This window comes from Brachyhypopomus gauderio, unplaced genomic scaffold (genome assembly GCF_052324685.1).
Source record: "Brachyhypopomus gauderio isolate BG-103 unplaced genomic scaffold, BGAUD_0.2 sc70, whole genome shotgun sequence".
Classification (NCBI taxonomy): Eukaryota; Metazoa; Chordata; class Actinopteri; order Gymnotiformes; family Hypopomidae; genus Brachyhypopomus; species Brachyhypopomus gauderio.
In genome coordinates, this window is record NW_027506891.1 from 864,521 (window position 1) to 887,781 (window position 23,261).

At 46.3% G+C, this 23,261-nt stretch overlaps 2 protein-coding genes across 7 annotated transcripts in view; both read left to right on the top strand.

The window, feature by feature from the left end:
• Positions 1–316: 316 nt before the first annotated feature.
• ppp1r12a (protein phosphatase 1, regulatory subunit 12A) overlaps positions 317–23,261 on the top strand; it is a 73,788-nt gene continuing 50,843 nt past the window's right edge. For 3 of the 5 annotated variants that reach the window (XM_076989776.1, XM_076989774.1, XM_076989777.1), the window contains exon 1: positions 320–635. In XM_076989776.1, coding sequence (XP_076845891.1) covers positions 399–635 — 237 coding nt within the window. In that variant the 5' untranslated portion in view covers positions 320–398. Of the gene's footprint in view, positions 636–23,261 lie in introns of all 5 variants that reach the window. The other 2 variants (XM_076989778.1, XM_076989775.1) reach the window with 2 other exon arrangements.
• LOC143491072 (uncharacterized) lies at positions 8,257–13,390 on the top strand. 2 transcript variants are annotated; one of them, XM_076989753.1, is made up of 2 exons: positions 8,257–11,822; positions 13,247–13,390. In XM_076989753.1, the coding sequence occupies exon 1, from the start codon at positions 9,702–9,704 to the stop codon at positions 10,200–10,202; it is 501 nt and encodes a 166-aa protein (XP_076845868.1). In that variant the 5' UTR covers positions 8,257–9,701; the 3' UTR covers positions 10,203–11,822; positions 13,247–13,390. The 2 variants fall into 2 exon arrangements, with proteins under 2 accessions (XP_076845868.1, XP_076845867.1); XM_076989752.1 differs by lacking the exon at positions 13,247–13,390 and having other exon boundaries at positions 8,257–11,491; positions 11,622–12,054.

Genomic DNA, 23,261 nt, shown 5'->3' on the forward strand with positions numbered 1-23,261 from the left:
TATATATATATATATATATATATATATATATATATATATATATATATATATATATATATATATATAAAGTTAATGTGTAAATGAAACGGTGACAGCTTACGTGTTTATGTGAAATGTAGTGTTACAGATTACTGGGAACTGGGTGGCAGTAATACCTGTTAGGTGTTCAGTAGCATTCGTCGTTACTGTATCATTATTTCCCTCTGATGCACATACATAGTTGATGTTGACATTATACTGCAGATCCGGGGATGACGTCGTTGTAGTCTCGCGAGATAATGTAAAAGGAGCCAGGCGCTGTTCCAGAGGCCCCGCCCCCGCCCCGGTGCGCTGTGGGATAGTGGCGGTATAAGTGTATCTCCGTGGACGGGCGAGTGAGACGCTCACGGCAGGAGGGCATGAAGATGGCGGACGCCAAGCAGAAGCGGAACGAGCAGCTGAAGCGGTGGCTGGGCTCGGAGACGGACCTGGAGCCGCCCGTGCTCAAGAAGAAGAAGACCAAGGTGAAGTTCGACGACGGCGCCGTGTTTTTGGCCGCCTGCTCCAGCGGCGACACGGACGAGGTGCTGCGGCTGCTGGAGCGCGGCGCCGACATCAACTACGCCAATGTGGACGGACTGACGGCGCTGCACCAGGTCTGTCCGCCCGGGGGTCGCGAGGGAACACGGGGACTGTCCACACCTCCGCACCGCACACCACAAACACCCACCACTGGGTGTGTTGACCGGGCTACCTGGCCTAGCCGCGTTAGCTCCGTTAGCCGCGTTAGCTCCGTTAGCCGCGTTAGCTCCGTTAGCCGCGTTAGCTCCGTTAGCCGCGTTAGCTGGTTGGGCCCGTGTGGTGTATCTGGTGTTAGCACAGCTAGCTGTGATAGAATATCACAAACACACTCGTAGGAGGTAACACTGTGGGGTTGTGTGTGTGTGTGTGTGTGTGTGTGTGTGTGTGTGTGTGGGGTTGTGGGGGGGGGTTGTTGTGTGGTTCTGTGTTGTGGGAGGGTTGTTTGTTTGTGGGGTTGTGGGGGGGTTGTTGTGTGGTTCTGTTTGTGTGTGTGTGGGGTTGTGTGTGTGTGGGGGGGTTGTTGTGTGGTTCTGTTTGTGTGTGTGTGTGGGGTTGTGTGTGTGTGGGGGGGGTTGTTGTGTGGTTCTGTTTGTGTGTGTGTGTGGGGTTGTGTGTGTGTGTGGGGGTGTGTGTGTGTGGGGGTGTGTGTGTGTGGGGGTGTGTGTGTGTGGGGGTGTGTGTGTGTGGGGGTGTGTGTGTGTGGGGGTGTGTGTGTGTGGGGGTGTGTGTGTGTGTGGGGGTGTGTGTGTGTGGGGGGGTGTGTGTGTGGGGGGGTGTGTGTGTGTGGGGGTGTGTGTGTGTGGGGGGGTGTGTGTGTGTGGGGGTGTGTGTGTGTGTGTGTGTGTGTGTGTGTGTGTGTGTGTGTGTGTGTGTGTGTGTGTGTGTGTGGGGTTGTGTGTGGGGTTGTGTGTGTGTGTGTGGGGTTGTGTGTGTGTGTGTGTGTGTGTGTGGGGTTGTGTGTGTGTGTGTGTGTGTGGGGTTGTGTGTGTGTGTGTGTGTGTGGGGTTGTGTGTGTGTGTGTGTGTGTGGGGTTGTGTGTGTGTGTGTGTGGGGTTGTGTGTGTGTGTGTGTGGGGTTGTGTGTGTGGGGTTGTGTGTGTGTGTGTGTGGGGTTGTGTGTGTGTGTGTGTGGGGTTGTGTGTGTGTGTGTGTGGGGTTGTGTGTGTGTGTGTGTGGGGTTGTGTGTGTGTGTGTGTGGGGTTGTGTGTGTGTGTGTGGGGTTGTGTGTGTGTGTGTGGGGTTGTGTGTGTGTGTGTGGGGTTGTGTGTGTGTGTGGGGTTGTGTGTGTGGGGGTGTGTGTGTGTGTGTGTGTGTGTGTGTGGGGTTGTGTGTGGGGTTGTGTGTGGGGTTGTGTGTGTGTGTGTGTGGGGTTGTGTGTGTGTGTGTGTGTGTGTGTGGGGTTGTGTGTGTGTGTGTGTGTGTGTGTGTGTGTGGGGTTGTGTGTGTGTGTGTGTGTGTGGGGTTGTGTGTGTGTGTGTGTGGGGTTGTGTGTGTGTGTGTGTGGGGTTGTGTGTGTGTGTGTGTGGGGTTGTGTGTGTGTGTGTGTGGGGTTGTGTGTGTGTGTGTGGGGTTGTGTGTGTGGGGGTGTGTGTGTGGGGGTGTGTGTGTGTGGGGTGTGTGTGTGTGTGTGTGTGTGTGGGGGTGTGTGTGTGTGTGTGTGTGTGGGGGTGTGTGTGTGTGGGGTTGGGTGTGTGTGTGTGTGTGTGGGGTTGGGTGTGGGGGTGTGTGTGTGTGTGTGTGTGTGTGTGTGTGTGTGTGGGGTTGTGTGGGGTTGTGTGTGTGTGTGTGTGGGGTTGTGTGTGTGTGTGTGGGGTTGTGTGGGGGGTTGTTTGTTTGTGTGTGTGTCTCAATGTCGCTGTAGTTTTAATAGTTGAATTTGTCATTTGACGTTTCTGCTAACACTCCCTCAACATTTAGCAGCAGTGCTAACAACACTCCCAACACTTCACCTCTCTAACCCACTAGTGCTGCTCAGGTCTTTCACCCTTCAGTGGTACACCAGTCTAAACGGAGGCGCTTCATGTGTTGTGCACATAAACGTGAGAAACTGGAGCCGCTCCGTTTATTAATGACTCCAATGTAGTGAAGGTGAATGAAGTGGCACCTGAAGCGCTAGCTGCGTTTACTACAGCCACGTTAGTGGTGTTAGTGGTGTGTTCATGAGTGTGGAGTCTGTCCAGCGCGTCGGCGTTAGCTGCATGTCTAGCTGGAGTCTCACAACTATCACAAGTGTGTTGTGTGTGTGTGTGCGCGCTGATATTAGTGCACACACGCGTTATATCACACCTGGTGTATTTTTAGCGTCTGTGCCGCAGTCTGGATAAAATGGGGCAGATCGGCTGTATTACATCACAGCTTCCCCGCCTGAGACCGTAGAGAAACCCACATTTACCGTGTAATATGGCTGAAATGAGGACGTTTCTCTCCGGTATCTATTACCGATGTTTCTCTGAATAAGTGTATAGGTACACACGGTATGCATGTCGGGATGCACTGCCTGTGTCGGTAAACGCTGTTAGTGAGTCAGAACATATCACCATTACCTTGTCATCCGTGTAAAGTGAGATTTGATGTAAGTAGCTCCTTATAATTTTCAGTTGTAGGTTGCATTCTCAAGGCACTTGTCAGAGCTCCTAATGATGGAGTATTGATCAGGGTTAGATAAAGAAAATCTCTAATCTTATCATTTGTCCAATTAGTCAATGTTTATAGTTATTGTATCTTATTTAATTGATGTCTGTGCTACCCATCTTTCTGAGGTGAGGAATAGTGCAACACATTAGCATATTAAAATTACTGTTAACTTAATTAATGGCTTCATGCTTGTCTTGTTCAGTTGAAAGATTACTTGGATATTTTAACAAGGTGTTAAATAGCATAATTGGATTTCAGTCTCATCTGATTGTTTTTCATTTATTTAGTTTTAAAGAATTCATAGCTGTATAAATTCAAGATTGTGTGTCCTGGCTGTTTTAAAGGCAAGGCAAGTTTATTTATATAGCACCTTTCATACACAACGGTCATTCAAAGTGCTTTACAAATGAAAAGAAAACACAGAAAAATGTAAAACAATAGATTTAAGAAATTAATCACATAAAAATATATAATAAAATAACATAGAATGTAAAAAGTACAGTAAATAAAATAATAAAACATCTAAGTGTTGGGGGGGTTGGTAGAGCCAGGGTTGCTGATATAGCCAAATATAGCTTAAGTTTCCTGACCTGCTGATGGCTGCTCTGGGGAGACTGTGCCTGTGTGTGGTTGGGAATGGACATCAGGGTGCTGCTGGCCTTGTGTGGTTTGCCCTGCTGAGTTACAGCAGACGGTGTGTTGGGAGCGTGGGGCTGTGTGCAGCATGCAGACGCCACTCTTCACAACACCGGCGTTTGGACCTTAAAGTCTGTATAATTATAAAACCGTTATAAAGTAGTTATGATTGAATAGCGATTCTTGTTTCTGTTTGTCATTTCTCCATTATCCACCATTATGATGTAGTTCAGAAGAATTATGTTTTAGTTTAATGGTATTGACTGTCAGATGAGCTGTTTAACTGTGGCATTTGCAGTACCACACTGCACACTACAGTTCTGAGCCAAACAGTTCTGAGTACAGTCAGCAACTGTTGTAATCACATTTGCACATGGACGTGGCCGGCACGGAGCTCCTAGTGAATGTGCTCAGGGCTGCAGAACTGCTCAGGTGGGATGGTGTAATGACATGGGGATTCACTGATTGGTTGACACATCTGGGGGTGGGGCTTCTTGCCTTCTCTCTAGTTTCCAGTGCTCAGTACTTGAATGTCCTGTGATGTTTTGCTCACAAAAAGAAACACTAAGAGTACGAACAACCTGATCTCAGCAAACATGCAAATACTTCACTTCAGTCACTTCTACTTTTTTGAAGAGTGACTGTAGTTTACTGACAGGGTCACTTCTCCTTTAATGACGACTGACCGTAGTTTACTGACGAAGCTGATCATGTAAGAGGCAGACGCGTGGCCAACACTCGCCTCCAGGGCGAAGCACACGGTGCTCCTCCATGTTGGTTGTTGATGCTCTGTTAATGGGATTCTTTAACTTATAGGAGCATAAGCTGGGTTGGAGGTAATACCCTGATCTGGCTTAATAGCACTAAATGTGTGTGTAGAAATGAGCTTGTTTATAATTTTAAGTCCATTTCACAATCAAATGCAGTATTAAGTATAGCATATACCCATAGTGAGAGATATATATATATATATATAAAATAAATAAAATGAAATTAGTTTAGTATTTAGTCCTGCTGTGTTTCTAATGGTAGGTCACAGTGGCATGAGAAAGCTTCAGACTTGTGCTTCATAATGAGATTACATTGTGAACTAGCACTGCTGTCTGTTTCCCTTCATTTCTGTCTTTTAATAGAAGCTTGTTTCTTTTCTGTTCTCTGTAGGCCACATTGCCTTTTATCCCCAGCGGACCAGAGTCTGGCTGTAAACTCTTAAGCCTCTGTGAGACTAGAAAGTGTATTTATAGCTATCGCCATGGCCGCGCTTGTAATAATTGGATCAGTCAGTCTTTGGTTTGCCCCTGGCCCTTTAGCAGTCTAAATTCACCCCACCACATGGACATGGAGCAAGAAACCTGGAGAAACCTGCTTATCGCAATTTTTCCTGAGCCACAAATAGTATCAATAACTGTATTGAGGTTTGGTTTAAGGTGATGTTAATATTCTCATGATAGTCGCTGTTTTAAGTTTCTTTAAATATAAAAACAAAAATAAATAAATACACAAATAAGCTGCCTTGTGACATGGTGTTAAAAAAGCTTCCACACACACAGATTTGATTTGAACAGAATTAGCAGCTTAACTGCCAGTTGGAGCTTCATGAAAGAATGTAAAGCAAGCATGCAAAATTGCCCACTACTCTCACCTTGCGTGCTATCATTGAATCAGACGGCAGTAATCATATCATTAATAACAAAGATGCACGTCACCCAGATAAGAAGGCAGTCTGTGCTGCACTATTTTAGATGGTAAATGGTTCCTAATGATTTCAAAAAACCAAATAGGCCTACCACTTTATTTCCTACTAGGGAGGAAAAAGAGTGTATAGAAGATAAACTTGTAAGCATGTTTATTCTGTAACCTGTGTTGTTTCTTTCAAACATTTCCTTCTATAAACTTTCACAATTTCCTGTGTGGACGGCATGCACCCATGATGCCATTTCATACTATACTTCCATAAAGCCCTAAACTAACTGGACTGTGTAATGACTTTGTATGAAAGTGCCATGAAACTGGTGGGTGAAAGTGTAATGGGATAACCGGTAGGCATAACAGTGGGTTTGGAGGGAGAAGGTTGGAGTGATGGTGTCTCCTTGCTGCTGAGGTGACCATGGTTATCTAAGGAGGGACTGTGTGCTGGGCGCAGTAGCCTGAAGACTGATACACAAGCCAGGAAGAGGAGGTGATGTAGCGCCCACCACCACCTGTGTGGCCCTACCTGTGTAGTTGAGAGCGATGGTGCATGGTTGTGAAGAGCTGGTGGTCAGCTGGTCAGCTTTGAGCTGAAGTAGGCCAGGTCAAAAATGTCCTTATGGGCCAGTGGCTTCATCTTATTATTTTCCCTCATTTGCTGCTTTTCCACCCTAGAGTATTTTTGTACATGAAGTGTACTTTAAAGTCTAGGCCACTCCTCTCCTCTGGCCTTGGGCTTCCTGTAATGGTCAGTAAAATAAACTCAAAGGGTCGTGGGGCAGAGGGGCTGTGGGGCAGGAGGCAGAGAATTCCTCAGCTGTCTTACTGACCCCTCGCTGTCTTACTGGCCCCTCATTCCACCGGACTCTACAACAGAACTAAAACCAAAACAACGTCAGCATCCAAAACGAAGTGCTCTGCAGACATGATTGAGACTCGCTGATGTAACCCATCTCACTCATAATGTATGGTGTTTTAACACGTCCTAACTGGGACTTATTTCTTGCACTTTCCATCGACAGTGAGGATTAAAAAAGAAACTATATTTATTTCAGTATGAAAATTGTACATGTTGAAATTGTATTGTTTTGGACATGTGTCCAGACAAAATGAAAACAGCTGAAGGCTGATTGATGATCTGCTGATGTGGATGAAGGACTTTCTCCTCAAGGCCATCACCTGCACCTAAATATTAGCCTGTGCTGAAACCAGGCTGTGCAGGATGGTGCATGTCCAGGTGATGTATCATCGCTGACTGTGCAGGATGGTGGATCTTCAGAGGGTGCACCATCACTGACTAGGAAGGATGGTGGATCTTCAGAGGGTGCACCATCACTGACTGAAGGATGATGGATCTTCAGAGGGTGCACCATCACTGACTGAAGGATGGTGGATCTTCAGAGGGTGCACCATCACTGACTATGAAGGATGGTGGATCTTCAGAGGGTGCACCATCACTGACTGAAGGATGGTGGATCCTGGGGTGTGTCATCGTTGACTGTGCTGCAACTCCAGGGGTGTGTCGTCATAAGGCCACACTGTTGTGCTGATGAATATTTAGTTCAGTACCTGGCGTTACACCTGGTTTGGTGTAATCCTGTGTTTCTATAGCGCTATATAACCTGGGCACTGCTGTCCTCTCGCGACTGGAACACTGCATTTTTACAATTCCGTTTGCTCTTTACATGTTTCTCACTTGCTGTTTTGACTTTGACGAGGTTAAAGGGGTTAATGCCAACAGACGACCAGACCTTGGGCTTGCCTCATGGTACATAACACACAAGATGTTGAAAATGGTGCTGTATCTGCACCTCGCATTCGAAAAGTGGTCGTCAGTGTCGCAAAACTCTAACACACAGGAGGTTTCAGCATGGAGCCAGTAGGGAGCTTCATGTGAGACTTGCTCATCTGATCCAGAGATGTGAGACATGGAGGAATGACTCTAAAGTTGTTGAGGCTGCAGACCCTGCAAGTCAATGCAGACATGACTGTCTTCTAATTCAATAGCCGGCTCATTTATAATGTAATTAGTCACAAATGTTTAGTGCAAACATTTTTTTTGTTCATATTTATTACATTATGGATTCATTTCCAGATCGTCCCAATAACAAATATTTTGCAGGACTTTTAGCAGAAACAATATTGCTGCACAATAATTCACTATTACATCATGGAGTTACGAATGGGGATTTATGGCAGTTGCCTGATCTCCAGTGGGCTTTTCTGAAAGTCAAACGGTGGATGCCGATTTATTGCCAGGTCTGCTTTGAATTATGCGTTTTCCTTTTACACTCATTTGGCACAGAAAAGGCCACGATCCAGCATGGTATCGTCATGGTATCGTCACCAGTGCTTGCAACAGCCAAGACACTATGGTATGCGCTGTTTGATTGACTGCCTAATATTAGAAACTAACCCACCGGGTGGCCTGTAATTGGTAGGCAGTATCCCGCCAGGCATGTCTTGCCAATATGCTCATGTTGTTGTGTTTCAGAGAGGCCCTTAATCATTGTCAGGAAGTCCTGGTCTCCTTTGCAAACTTTGTGATGTGTCACCAGCTGAGATGCATGTCAGTTCATCCCCCGGTTTCTAATGTCCTGAAACGTGTCTGAGGTTCAGAACGCTCCAGGAGGAGCAGGCCTCCTGGTTCACCCGCGTGTAACTTGCGTGTGCGTTTTCTGCGGGGCTAGAGGAGGAGCTGAGCTATTTGTGGTGCGGCGGGTTCGGACTCGTTGGCCTGTGCTTTGCTGAGGCATTTGAATTCTTTAGGAGCGCTGGAGGGCCAGTAGGCCCCGCCCTCACGGTCCTAGACGCACGGCCATGGTGAGGAAGGAGCGGAGCATCCTCTCCCTCCAACACTGGGCTCGTGTCAGGACTACCTGGCCTCGCTACGGGAGATGGAGTATGTCCCAGGAACATCGCCGCAAAGCCAAATGCATTTTGTTGGGGGTTAAGGCTTTTTTTTTGTTTTGTTAGGAGTCGTTTTTGGACTTTTGACTGAATGTGCATCTGTGCACGTCCAGTGTATGGGACTCCCAGTCACGCTCTGGTAATGGACATCAGGTTTTCACACTTGACCCAAGCAGTGACAGGAGTGTGTGATTAATGGAGCCTGGTGTCTAGGGTTGGCGTTGAAACCAAGTTCTCCTGTGCGGTGACTCTCCAACGGCAGGACCAGACACCTTTTAAGCTAGTGTAGGTTGTCATCTTAGCAGGACTCGTTCACCTTTCCTACACAAACTAAATCCACTGCATTTCTGCGCCAAATTACCAGCTTGCGCAAGTCTGTGCAGAGCTGCGAGTTGGCTCACTGCAGGAATTCTCACACTTTGAGAGGCACATGTGCCCGTCATGCTTACGCTGTGCTGCTTTTACCTTTGAAACTAGGTCAAATGTAGCCGGGCCAGAGCCCTCACCAGCTGGATGCAGAACTTAGTTTCTTCGTTGGATCCGGACGCCCAACGCCCGTCCTCTTGCCACAGGCAGCCCTCCGGCCGGCTGCAGCGTGGAGTGTTGCAGAATGCTTGGTGAATGACGTCAGACCGCTTGTGTTTATGTGGCTGCTGGAGCTTTGCGTATGGCTGAAGTGTTGGTGTTCTCCTCCCCTGGTCCAGGACCTGCACCATCACACCCCCTGAAGCCAGCAGCTCTCCAGAGTTGACCCCCGCCTGAATGCTCCTGCCCCTTGCCTTTTCAAGAGTATGAATGCAGTTCACAGTAACCTTTCAGAAAGAGTTCCAGAGGATCACATTAAAAGTCCATTTATGAGGAAAAGAATGTGCTACCTCAAACTGACTCTTCTAAGATGTTTATAGAGAGGTTCAAACAAGTTTTTGGGGAAGTCCGGGACCATTTTCAAAGACAATAATTTTGCCATTTCATTACAAAATAAGAGACTTGTTTGGCATAGAGTGGGGCCCGAGTGGCGTAGTTTAACTGTGAGCTAAAGGCACCCATTTTAATGGACTCTCTACAGCTGTTCAGTACTAGTGAGATTTATTTTCTTCACTAAGAAGGCCATTCTTGTGTTATGTATTATGGGTCTCATCAGATTTGCAAATCTTGATTCTTTTAAATTCCTCCTTAATATTTAACTAGTCGTAGGTGAGAGACATATTTGAACAATTGGAAAATGCATCAACTTCATAGTAATGTTTGATTTTAAATCCCATAACATACTGCATGCACTCTGCAAGCAAGCTGCACATCGTGTGCTTGAGTGGAGTGTTGGGTAAGTGTGATGGCGGCACGGCCATCGTGTGCTTGAGTGGAGTGTTGGGTAAGTGTGAGGGCGGCACGGCCATCGTGTGCTTGAGTGGAGTGTTGGGTAAGTGTGAGGGCGGCACGGCCATCGTGTGCTTGAGTGGAGTGTTGGGTAAGTGTGAGGGCGGCACGGCCATCGTGTGCTTGAGTGGAGTGTTGGGTAAGTGCGAGGGCGGCACGGCCATCGTGTGCTTGAGTGGAGTGTTGGGTAAGTGCGAGGGCGGCACGGCCATCGTGTGCTTGAGTGGAGTGTTGGGTAAGTGCGAGGGCGGCACGGCCATCGTGTGCTTGAGTGGAGTGTTGGGTAAGTGCGAGGGCGGCACGGCCATCGTGTGCTTGAGTGGAGTGTTGGGTAAGTGTGAGGGCGGCACAGCATTCCACTGCAAGCGTCTGCACATCACTGGCTCTCGTCTGTCGTGAGACACGGTGGGACCGGACAGTCACGCTTGGTGTTTGGAGACCTGAGCTGTTGTTCAGAAGGTTCCTGCTCTGACGGCAAGACCACGTCCTACACCAGCACAAATACCCTTCATGACCTGAGGCAGGTGTGCAAGGGCCCTGACGAGACCTACATGTGTAAAGTACAGGTACCCCGGGACGGGGATTCACGTCCACCATGTAAAGACAATAACAATTCTTCTGAATTAATCGGTTGATTCATTTGATTTGTCCAACTCCTGTGATGTGGGTGTGGTGAATTTGAACAAATCTGTGGTGTTAGGAAACTGCTTAGCCAGAGAAGAACAGGAAATAACTTTTCAATGAATATTCAATAAACAAATTATTGAATATTACCATTAATTAATTGAGCTCTTGCAAGGAAAAACCATATTCTTGACAATCAGTTAAACTTGGTATTACTGTCATATAAATCATGGTGTTTGCTCACCATCATCCATGGCCAACACGTGATGTCAGCTATTGGCCCAGCTCTATCTCTCTCTCTCTCTCTCTCTCTCTCGCCTACACATAGGCCAGCGATGTCCACTGCGTGATGGCTCACTGATCAGGTGGTGTGTGCTCATGCTTCTACATAGTCCTCCAAGGCTTTGAAGTTGAATTCAGCCATGTTCTTTTTAACAGCCCTGTTGTAATTAACAGCTGTCTGATATTCTGAAAGCAGAAACAGCCCCAGGATGAGTTGCTCTAGCTGAGACATATCTTGACATGTTTTACATAGATGCCATTTTATAGAAAGGACAAACTTGGAAAGTGTGTGGAGTTTATCTGGGATATTTTGTAGAGTTTATGACAAACATGTATCTTTGGATTTATGGTTTTAGTCTTGGACTGTCAAGTTCTTGGAGAATGGAGTGATGGTAAGAATTGCTTTGGAGGTTGTGAGGATGCACAGTTGTGCAATGGAGACAGTTACTGAAGCTTTAACTTCTAATTTTGACATCAAAGACACTTGTGAATAGTGATAAAGAGGATCTATTTCTGTTTTATTAGCAGTCAATCAAAATTTGTCCTCCGCGTTTACCCATCTGTGCAGTTAGAACAAACACACACACACGCACTAGTGATTACTGGGGGCCTGTGGATCACACGTGCCCAGATTGGTGGGCAGCCCTAGCCCGGCACCGGGGAGCAGTTGGGGTTAGGTGCCTTGCTCAAGGGCACCTCAGTCATGGCCTCAGGTCTGGGAATCAAACCCACGACCCTCCGGTCACAAGACCAGTTCCCTACCACAGGACCATGCCCCACAAGTAAGTTGATCTGTAGATCTATAAATATCCACAACTGTTTTATCCAAGTGTATGTAGATATAACTGATCGTCTTTTAGAAATAAGAAGGTGTATCAGCTGTCATTAATTTTCCACTCTGATCCACATCAGCACCAGGTGTTGGTCTGCTGGTGGCTCCTCCCTGTATGAACATGTAGGAACTTCATCTTCCCATTGAGGTCCACTAAAATGGTGTTTTCACCTCATGAAAGTTCACTTCCTCTTCCTGCTCTGCTGAGCATGTGCTGTACTGTCGGAAGCCAGTCTGGTGTTTGGAGACACCTTCTAAGACCTGCCCTCTCCGGCTCATCAGTTAAGCAGTTCCTGTTTGCCCTCTGTGCTACTGTGAATCACCCCAGAACACACACTCACGTCTGCAAATCTATAACTCCTGATTCAGTTGTGTGTGTGCAGTTGATGTAGCAATTTGGCAACTATTTAGTGAGTTCTTACATGGAGTCTGGTACAGTCTAGAACCAGAGGGAACCCTAGAACTGCTCATTGTGGAGAGAACGCCCTGCTTAGTGGGTTACCAAGACCTTCCCTTCTAGAAGTAGCTCAGGCTTGGGTGGGTGTGTGGAGGGGGGTGTTTGCTAACTGTAGTATAAGTGTGCGCACACACATATCTCTCTCTCTCTCTCTCTCTCTCTCTCTCTCTCTCTCTCTCTCTCTCTCTCTCTATATATATATATATATATATATATATATATATATATATATACACACACACCACAATTAATGGTGGGGCGTTAACGGTGTTCGTTAATTTGATTAACTCTTATCGGGCGATATAAAAATTATCGCCGTTAATCTATTGTTAAAGTTCGTTTGGGAACTGGGTCAAAATGGGTAAGCAAACTATGATGACTTTCAACTTGATAGTTTAGCTCTGCTGTATTCCTACCCAAATTGCACAGTAGGGGCGAGAACGAGTTTTTAAACATGTGAATTACAAATTGTACGTGTTTTTACATGGATGCATCCACGAAGTCGCCAGGCTTGTTTCATGGAAAATTCATTTTTAGGAACGTAAAGTGTTACCGGAGCGGAGCTCGGAGCGGTCGTTTTCTGCATGGTCCTAGCGCTAGATTCATCGCTATTTAAATGTTTCTTTTTAACCGTTAAAACTGCAGAGGACCAAAACCGGCTTTTGAAAAAGTCCCCCCCCAAATTACGTCCGTGAGGTGAAATGTACTAAATGTTGGCTTACATTTCAAATATCATGTTTAGCTGAATAAACATGTTATCAACCCCTTTTAATGTACAGCATGTAGGCTTACAAATTCATGTTTAACTGAATAAACCGTTGAACACGAGTAGCCTACATTTTATTGAGCATGTTTTTTTTCTTCAAGTATCAAAATGTCATTGATGCATTTTGGAAACAGGAGATGAGCCCCTGGTCTAATGCACCCTCTGTATTAAGAAACCCTATCTCAAAAACTGACTTTTAGTCATTACTTGGGTAGCATGCATATGAGCCATTTTAATATAGATTAATCTAGATTAATTTCAAGATTTCAGTGAGATTAATCTAGATTTAAAAAATTAATCTATGCCCACCCCGTGTGTGTGTGTGTGTGTAATATAAACAAAGTTGTAGTGAAATGCACCAGGTTTCTCTGTGTGTGAGGGGTAGGGGGGGGGGGGGGGCAGAGGGCAGTCTGTGGTATCTGATCCTCCTGAGCTGCAGTAATGGGTAAGCCTATAGACTGATAAAATGACTCTGGTGTAAGGCAGGCAGGCGCTCCAGTGTTGAACCTCCCCAGAGCCGGGGAGGTGGTCCACGTCCCCGATGATGCGTGAAGCCCAGACCACAGGAAAACACAGACGGCCTTCTGCCCTCCATTACAGTGGTGAGTGAGATCGGCTTCACCACAGGCCTTCCCACAGGTTGCCGTTTGTTTCGTTGTAACCGTAATGCCAGCGGACCCCACAACCTCCACCAGCCCAGTGGCTGCCAAATATCAGCTGAAGTTCAACATACAGTTACAGTCCCGCTCCCAGGGCTCAACTTTGCTCTTTCTTTTCCATGGGAATCCCAGTACCATATATGGTCGTCAGAGCAGACTTGTGTGTTCTCCCTCTCTCTCCCTCTCTCTCAGCTGACTGACTGCCCTGCAGCACTGTACCCCTTTCTGTGGCCTCCTGCGGCAGTACGGTAACTGTTCTCTCCCCCTCTCCACTCCTCTCTCTCCCCCTCTCCACTCCTCTCTCTCCCCCTCTCCACTCCTCTCTCTCTCCCCCTCTCCACTCCTCTCTCTCTCCCCCTCTCCACTCCTCTCTCTCTCCCCCTCTCCACTCCTCTCTCTCTCCCCCTCTCCACTCCTCTCTCTCTCCCCCTCTCCACTCCTCTCTCTCTCCCCCTCTCCACTCCTCTCTCTCTCCCCCTCTCCACTCCTCTCTCTCTCCCCCTCTCCACTCCTCTCTCTCTCCCCCTCTCCACTCCTCTCTCTCTCCCCCTCTCCACTCCTCTCTCTCTCCCCCTCTCCACTCCTCTCTCTCTCCCCCTCTCCACTCCTCTCTCTCTCCCCCTCTCTTGAATACACACACGGAGCATGAAGGAATTCCTTTTGTGGTAGAGCCGGTGCAGTGTGGCTGTGTGACGTCGTGTCCGGAGGAGGTGTGTGCGGTGCAGAGCCCCCCCTGTCTGGGAGCGTCAGTGCTGGCGTGCTGCAGGGAGGGACGGGGTCACAGCTGCTCTGCTGGAGAACTCCCCCAGCCTCTCTGCCCTTCCTTTATAAGGAAGCGTATAAGAAGGGCTTCCCTCCACACAGAGCACGTTATCACAGCCCCCCCCCCCGCACAGGCGCCCCTATCTGCATCCACCACGCTGGCCCCCGCTGACTCGGCAGACGCACACGCCGGACGGGTCACCGCCTCGTCCTGCTTCTTTTTCTGGTGTTTTGAAGCGTGCCGTTGGCGTGCTTTAGACTCCAACCGTTTGATTCGATAGGAGACACATGTGGGTCCGTACGCTGCTTGTGAAATTGTTGTGGGCTGCTTTGTCTCGAAGCAGAATCAGGAAAGGGACGGAAATCCCAATTGGGTTGTGATATGTAGTACTACTGATGTGCTCTTTAGTCTTCCTGCCCCCCCCCCCCCCCCCCCCCCCTCTATCATTGGGAAGATCGACCGTGGCAAATGGGGAAACTCCTATTACTGATGAAACCAGTATTACAGATTCATTAATCTACTACTAAGAACGAGATGTCCTTGTTCAAACAGACGACTCACTGGGAAATATTGAAAGCCCTGCTGGTGTGATTGTGGCTACTACTGCCGTAGCAGCTCTGAGGTTGAGATGTGATGGTACACTGTATGATGGGAGCGTCTTATCAGATGCTCTTACAGCCTTTGTGCCCCTCTGCCAGGCCTTCTGCCCCTGGCACCAGTGTTTGCCCTATTTACTGCCCCTCTGTCGCGGGCGACCCAGACGATCAGGAGCAGCGGCCAGGTCTGGATAACTAGGGGCCGACGGGTGGTGGTGGTTTCAGGTCTGGATAACTAGGGGCCGACGGGTGGTGGTGGTTTCAGGTCTGGATAACTAGGGGCCGACGGGTGGTGGTGGTTTCAGGTCTGGATAACTAGGGGCCGACGGGTGGTGGTGGTTTCAGGTCTGGATAACTAGGGGCTGACGGGTGGTGGTGGTTTCAGGTCTGGATAACTAGGGGCCGACGGGTGGTGCTGGTTTCAGGTCTGGATAACTAGGGGCCGACGGGTGGTGCTGGTTTCAGGTCTGGATAACTAGGGGCCGACGGGTGGTGGTGGTTTCAGGAGTGTCGGGCAGATGTTTGTCTTCCAGGCTGTCTGGACAAGATCAGAGCGTAGCTGGCACGTCTCTGCGTTCTCACCACCCCACACCAGCAGGTATGCTGGACTGTGCAGGGGAGAAATGTTCCTGCTCCTTTCAGTCATTTTAAGCCCAACTTTTTCTAAACTGTCCGTTTGCGAAGCTAGAGCAGGTTTGGCTTTTACAACATTGGTATTGATCTTTTTCTTTGCTGTATCTCCTGGCATCTGAGGCTACAGCAGTTTTAGCGTTTGAAGCAATGGGACTTGTCGGCGGTGGAAGGGGCGTGTCGTCGGCGGTGGAAGGGGCGTGTCGTCGGCGGTGGAAGGGGCGTGTCGTCGGCGGTGGAAGGGGCGTGTCGTCGGCGGTGGAAGGGGCGTGTCGTCGGCGGTGGAAGGGGCGTGTCGTCGGCGGTGGAAGGGGCGTGTCGTCGGCGGTGGAAGGGGTGTGTCGTCGGCGGTGGAAGGGGTGTGTCGTCGGCGGTGGAAGGGGCGTGTCGTCGTCGGCGGTGGAAGGGGTGTGGTCAGCGGTGGAAGGGGTGTGTCGTCGGCGGTGGAAGGGGTGTGGTCAGCGGTGGAAGGGGTGTGTTGTCTTGGAAGCCTCCACTGATGCTTGTGTGCATCTCCCCCTCCAAGTGGAAGTCTGAACTACTTTATTTTTACTGTCCTGCTTTGTGTCCAGGGAATGAAATCACTCTTGCCTTTGCAATTGCCTGTGGTGCAAGTTGTGGACTAGGTTGCTTAGTCTGCTGTAAACAGTTGACTTCCATGCAAACATGGAAACTCCTCACCATTGTTGGGGTCCAGTTACATGTCTTTAAAACCCATCTATCAATGTGTATAACCCAGCCTAAACCACATGGCGATTCTTATTTAACCCTCTGCACAGATGTGTGCTCTAACTGGGCCAAAGCCTGAATTAGCTGGTGAGCCAAACATAAAGAATAGCAATTCATCAACTAATGGTGGGGAAAATCCGGTTAGAATTACATTTTATTGGTCCGATTAACTGATTAATTAATCAGCCCACCAGTTGCCCAGATAGGCCTGTCTTCATGAGAGCCACATTGGTCAGACATATTCAGAGCTCACAAGCATGAATACAAATTCAAAAGTAAATGCTACAAATATGAAAAGATCCCCCCCCCCCCCCCCCCCCACACACATTTGCTGTTTGCTAGTGGTTCCAAAGTACAGCTTGGAGCTCTGTCACACTTGCCAGAGCCAGTAATATCTACAATTGTCATTGCTGCCTAAACCCTTTAACCCCTGATCTCTACTCTTAATCAAAACCTGACTTACATGAGGTCTCTGACTATTGCTTCAACTCTTACTCACTTTTGAAGGGAGGCTCTTAATATTTGTCATGTGTTGTGTTTCATTTCAGATAAGAGAATGTAAATGTCTGAGCGTTAGCCAATTCTCATGATACTGTTTGGGGGTCACAAAGCAGCACAAATGAAGATGACTGTATTGTTTCAGTCCAGTTCTGTGCTTCTTCCTCTGGGCATCGCTGGCTTTTTGACCTGGCCTAACTGGTTGAGAGAGTTTGACAGAATTAGATGGAGTCTATGGTATGACTCACCATAGAAACCCCTGAATAAATAAATCCCTAAACCACGATGGCCGAACACTTGCTGTGTGTCACCTCTGACCCCCGCCTGTATGCCCCATCCAGGGCTTGTGCTCAGCACGTTCTGTGTGACTGCAGGATGTGGGGTGCGGAGGTCCTCTTCTGAACAGCCTCATCAATCAATCAAAATTTATTTGTATAGCACTTTTCACAACACATGCTGTCACAAAGCAGATTTACAAGGTTAACAATACTATGGGTCCAGAACCCTAATGAGCAAGCCAAAGGCGACAGTGGCGAGGAAAATCTCCCTATGATGGTGGGGAATAGGAAGAAACCTTGGGAGGACCAAGACTCAAAAGGGAACCCATCCCCCATTGGGCGGCCTGTTAGCACACAAATTACACAAAATCAAATTATACAGATGAATACACAAGTCACACACACATCACACAATCAGACTAAGTATAAGGTAACTAGAATGAAAATTCTGGGTGTTGATATTGTCACTATAAATGTGTTGTGATGAACTCCAGTTTTTCATTCCGTGTCGGAACAGCGATGCTGGTATTGTAGGCTCTGACTGCAGTGTTACTCCCCAGGTGAACCTCGGAGAAGAAAGATATGTGATGTGGCAAATATGTAACAGATTAATCAAAGGCCAAAGTAAACAGATAAGTCTTTAGTCTAGATTTAAACATTGAGACCGTGTTTGGGTCCCGAATAGAGGCAGGAAGATTATTCCACAATTGTGGAGCTTTAAAAGAAAAGCCTCTTCCACCTGATGTGATCTTTTTGATCCTAGGAACAGTTAATAACCCTGCGTCCTGCGAGCGAAGTGAACGCGCTGGGTTATATTGTTCAATAAATTCACTAAGATAGTCTGGAGCTAAGCCATGCAGTGTTTTATATGTTAATTAAAGTATTTTATAGTCGATATGGAATCTAATTGGCAGCCAGTGTAATGACGATAGTACGGGACTAATGTGATAAATTTTTTTAGTTTTCGTTAAAACTCGCACTGCTGCGTTCTGAACCAGCTGGAGTTTGTTTATCGATTTACCAGAACATCCAGCTAGAAGACTGTTGCAATAATCTAGACAGGAGGATATGAATGCATGGATAAATTTTTCCGCATCATTAGTATTTAATATGTTTCTAATTTTAGCTATGTTGCGTAAGTGAAAGAACGCTATCCGGATTTAGTGCTAGAAAGTTACACACCATTCAATGTTATCTCCTACACGATTTTACTGTTTACACCTAAATCATCGGGTTTTGTCGATAAATATAGTTGAGTGTCGTCCGCGTAGGAGTGGAAACTGATGTCGTGTTTATGCATAATCTTGCCTAAGGGTAACGTACAGTGTAAATAGAAGTGGCCCTAGGACTGTCCCTTGGACACCATATTTAACCTGCACAGATTTGGAGGTTTTATTATTAATACTTGCACATTGGAAGCGGTCGGGCAAATAAGATCTAAACCAGGAGAGTGCAACTCCTGTAATCCCTACCGTGTTTTCTAGTCTATCCAGCAAAATGTTGTGGTCTACAGTATCAAAAGCTGCACTAAGATCTAACATTATAAGGAATGAGACGAGCCCATTATCGGACGATATTGGTAAATCATTCACTACCCTGATTAAAGCTGTTTCAGTGCTGTCAATCCATCTATCAAAGTTTATTTGTATAGCGCTTTTCACAACATATGTTGTCGCAAAGCAGCTTTACAGGATTTACAAGGTTAACAATACTATGGGTCCAGAACCCTAATGAGCAAGCCAAAGGCGACAGTGGCGAGGAAAAACTCCCTATATGGTAGGGAATAGGAAGAAACCTCGGGAGAACCAAGACTCAAAAGGGAACCCATCCTCCATTGGGCGGCCCGTTAACACACACATACACAGGTCACACACAAAACACACAATCAGACTAGGTAAAAGGTAGAATTGAAAGTTCTGGGTTTTGATATTGTCACTGTAAATGTCTGTTGATGAACGCCAGGCTTTCATTCCGTGTCGGAGCAGTGATGCTGGTATTGTAGGCTCCGACTGCAGTGTTACTCCCCAGGTGAACCCCGGCATCAGTAGGGCTGTCGCAATAACCGCAATATTGTAATACCGCGATATTCACCTGCCAACCGCAGGGAATTCCAAGCAACCGTCACACCGCGATGTTCGTGTTTTCTTTTTTTCCACAAGGTGGTTCTTGTTTTACATGTAAGCCACTTCGCTGTGTGTGTGGTGGATGTTAATTACTATTTAAAAACGTTCGTATCCGTTGCTTCTGAGTGGCCTTTTTATGGAAACAATTGCGGCTACTCTGGTCGCAAAACCAAATGTGACTTCGCCAGTTTGGGAGCATTTCGGCTTTCAACCGAATGAAAAGAGAGAGCCGGACAATTTAGACGAGGCAATATGCAAAATCTGTGCGCGAAAGGTTGCTGTGAAACGGGGAAACTAAGAGAGCTTGCGCACATGCAGAGCTCGCGCTACCTGCACGAGCCCTAACGCACATCCCATCGCCTGGTGGCGCGACAACCAGGTTAGATTTCCTCTGCTTTCTAAAGTGGCCCGCAAGTACATGTGTATTTGTGCAACGAGCACACCACCAGAGAGAGTTTTTTGTGCTGCCGGAAACATTGTTACCCCACTTAGATCCTCTCTGAAACCACATAAGGTGAACATGTCCTTGTTACGTGCTAGGAAAACCAACATGATAACGCCGGACTAAACCTAGACTTTATTACTAAAGGAAGGGTTTCGTTTTCCTTCTTTTTTTAAAACTAATTCTGATCTCATGTGCTCAAGTTTTTTTTGCCTTCTTTGCACAGTGCAGATCAATCGTAGGCTATAAGCTGGACTTTGTTTCCATGAAAGAGTAAAGGAGCGTTCTTATTGCGCGTCATTAGCCTTACGTGCTCTGCATTTAACAATAAGGACAGTTTAATTTGTCCTACAACTGTGTCGGCTTTGTTATTAAAATATAATATTCTTAATAACAATTGCAATAAAACGTGTTTATAATAGCACTTAAATCAGGATATGTTTGTGAAAACAACAAAAATGGCGATAATACCGCATATCGCGGTGTGGAGCCCTGTTAATTTACGGATTATTTATTAAGTGGAAATTCTTACACCGCGACAGCCCTAGGCATCAGCACATCCACCGGCAGCCAGACCATCCCCCAGGTGCCTGCAGGTGCCTGTATCCAATCGTCTTGGGTAGAGCCATGCAAGAAGATAGACAATACAGACTGAGTGGACATGAATTTAAACCACCATTGATTTAAATGTACATAGCTCACGTGCGAGTGATCAGCATGTGGCTCCGGCAGGCTAATCTATAGCAGCATAACTAAAGGGAGGGGTTCAGAGGTGACCACAGGCATGAGGGCTCACTGAGACATTGCTTTCCAGTCAAGTCATAGTCACAAATAGTGATGCCAAGACACAGCTGGATGACAGCATCAACATCTCAGATCACCAGAAATCTCAATGTCTGGGGGCCCCCAAGCCCCTACACCTTACAAGGGGAATATTAGCTGAAGGCTTGACTAAACAGGTGAGTCTTAAGTCTAGATTTAAAGATTGGAACTGTGTCAGAATCTCGGATTGGAGCTGGAAGGCTATTCCATAATTGAGGGGCTTTAAAAGAGAAAGCTCTGCCTCCGGCTGTAGTTTTACTAATTTTTGGAACTAGGAGAAATCCAGCATTTTGGGAGCGCAAAGGGCGAGATGGGTTGTAGTAATCAATGAGTTCACTCAGATATTGTGGGGCAAGACCATTTAACGCCTTATAGGTTAACAGGAGAACTTTAAATTCAATGCGATATTTAATCGGCAGCCAGTGTAGTGCGGCGAGAGTGGGACTAATATGATCGAATTTCCTAGCCTTGGTTAGGACTCTAGCTGTGGCATTTTGTACAAGTTGTAGCTTCTTTATGGACTGTTTAGAGCATCCAATTAGAAGACTATTACAGTAGTCCAATCTCTACGAGACAAAAGCATGAACTAGCTTCTCTGCATCAGCTAATGAAAGTAAGTGTCTCAGCTTGGCAATATTACGTAAATGGAAAAAGGCAGCCTTAGTGACATTGCATACATGTGTGTCAAATGAAAGATCAGAATCAATAGTGACACCAAAACTTTTTGCAGTAGATTTTGGTGTTACTGAAAAACCATCTAGGGTAAGGGGAATATCAGCCCAATTGCTTCTAACAGCTTTAGGCCCAAGAATCAGTACCTCAGTCTCGTCAGAATTTAGGTTTTATTTAGTGCTGTGGTTCAGTCTAAATCCTGATTGAAACTTTTCATGGATACTATTTGATTGGAGATAATGGCTTAACTGATTGGAAACTGCTTTTTCTAGAATTTTAGAGATATATGGGAGATTAGAAATTGGTCTATAGTTGGTTAGAATCTCTGGATCGAGATTGTTTGTTTGTTTTTTAATCAAGGGTCTAATTACGGCGCATTTTAATTGTTTGGTCACATACCCTATGTTAATGGAGGAGTTAATCATATTAAGTAAGCGCCCTGCAATGACTGGGAATAGGTATTTAAACAGATGGGTTGGAACTGGGTCGAATATACACGATGTAGTCTTAGACGAATTAATCCGTGTTGTGAGCTTTTTGCGATATAGGATCGAAGCTATTCTGCAGGTCATCGGTTGCCATCCAGTGCTTTTGCTTGTTTGTGTTTGCACACGCACAGCTCACATCTCCATATCCATGCAGAGCATTTACTGCTCAAATTTGATTTGAGTGCTCTTCATTGTTATACAGAACGATGCGTATACACCAGCAGTGTCTGATTCTGGACCTGCACACAGTTTATCACAACTATTCCAGGTAATCATCAGTAGCATCTGCAACCTTAGTAGCATCTACATATTACAACCAAGACTGCAGTGATCATCTATTGGGGACACTGGGATGTTTTTGGTGATATCTTGGATGCTTTGTCACCGATGGGCAGGACTAGTCCAGTATGGCATTATCTTTGTTGTGACATGCAAATAAAACGGGCAGAATGTTGTGGAAAGATGAACAATTCATGACCACTCAATATTGAGTAGACTTGTCTGTGGTTAACATGCAGCTCCAGCAGGGTTACCTTTAACAGCATAACAAAAAGGGAGTGCCTGAGAGTGACCACAGTTCATCACCGCATCATTACACACCTGAGAGAACGTGCAATATGGCTGGACACCGATGTCGGCACCTCAAATTACCAGAAACATTTGTGACTGGAGTTCTCGGGCTCTGCACAGGAAGGTGCAGCAAAGCTCAAGTAAATCAGTAAGGCTTTGGATTTTTAGGACAAGGCTCCATAATCTTACTAATTCTAGGAACTGAGCGAAGCCCTGCATTTGGGACCACGGTAGAGGAGACAGGTTAGTGTACATGCTCTCACTCGTACTTCAGGGTCAAACCTTTTATTTACGTTTATGGAGTTTAGCAGACGCTCTTATCTGATCACAGAATTCATCGTATGTAATAGTACGGATAGGCCAGAATTCAAGATACCATTGAGTACTACTACTAAATAGGCATGTTGCGATAATTACATTACCGACTTATCGTATGATAATTTTTTTTTAACCGTGATCATTTTTGCTGATGTCGATAATTGGTCATTGGGTTTCCACGCAAACTTGTTAACATGAGAATAAACCGGAACTACGTTAGATTTCAATAACGTCAATACCAGTGCCTCTACACACACAGGTGGAGATGTTAGCTTGCGAACGTATTCGAGGCTAATAGGACTCGAAATAATTAGCTTTTTATCACATTGTTTAATGGTTGTTTATTATAGTGACCGTAGCGCTCGACTCCACCCACCTTAGTGAACCTCCGCGAATGGTGGAAGCATTCATACTCTCCGCGTCACATACTTTGCAGTGTTGTTCGAAACGATGTGGTAGTATAAATAAATACCCCTCAAAAACAGGGGAAGGAACATTTACCATATGAATTTTAATGTTGCTTTGTGTTTCAGTTTTGAAAAGTGCTGGAATTTGTTCGTTTCACAACAAATAGCTATCTAACTGAACCGTTCTCTTGTATTACGTTAACAAATACGAGCCTCTTGTAATTCCAGGACAAAACATGAGGGAACGTGAAGACGTTAAGATTGGGCGTTTTAAAAATAAACCACCATTAAATAATGTGATGAAGCTAATTATTTAGAATCATTTCGAGTATATGTATAAATATTTAACTTAAGTTTAACGTGCTGGGAAATATTGAAATGGACCATGATGGTGACGTACAAATGCTTTAATTCCACCTTGTTTAGGTGTATGAACCCTGCAAACATGACTTTGTTCATTGCCGCTAGCTAGTCAAGTATAAACCAGGCTTAACTCGCTATA

Bases quoted from the DNA above. Each gene is read 5' to 3' on its own strand.
- LOC143491072 (XM_076989753.1), top strand. From the start codon at position 9,702: ATGCACTCTGCAAGCAAGCTGCACATCGTGTGCTTGAGTGGAGTGTTG.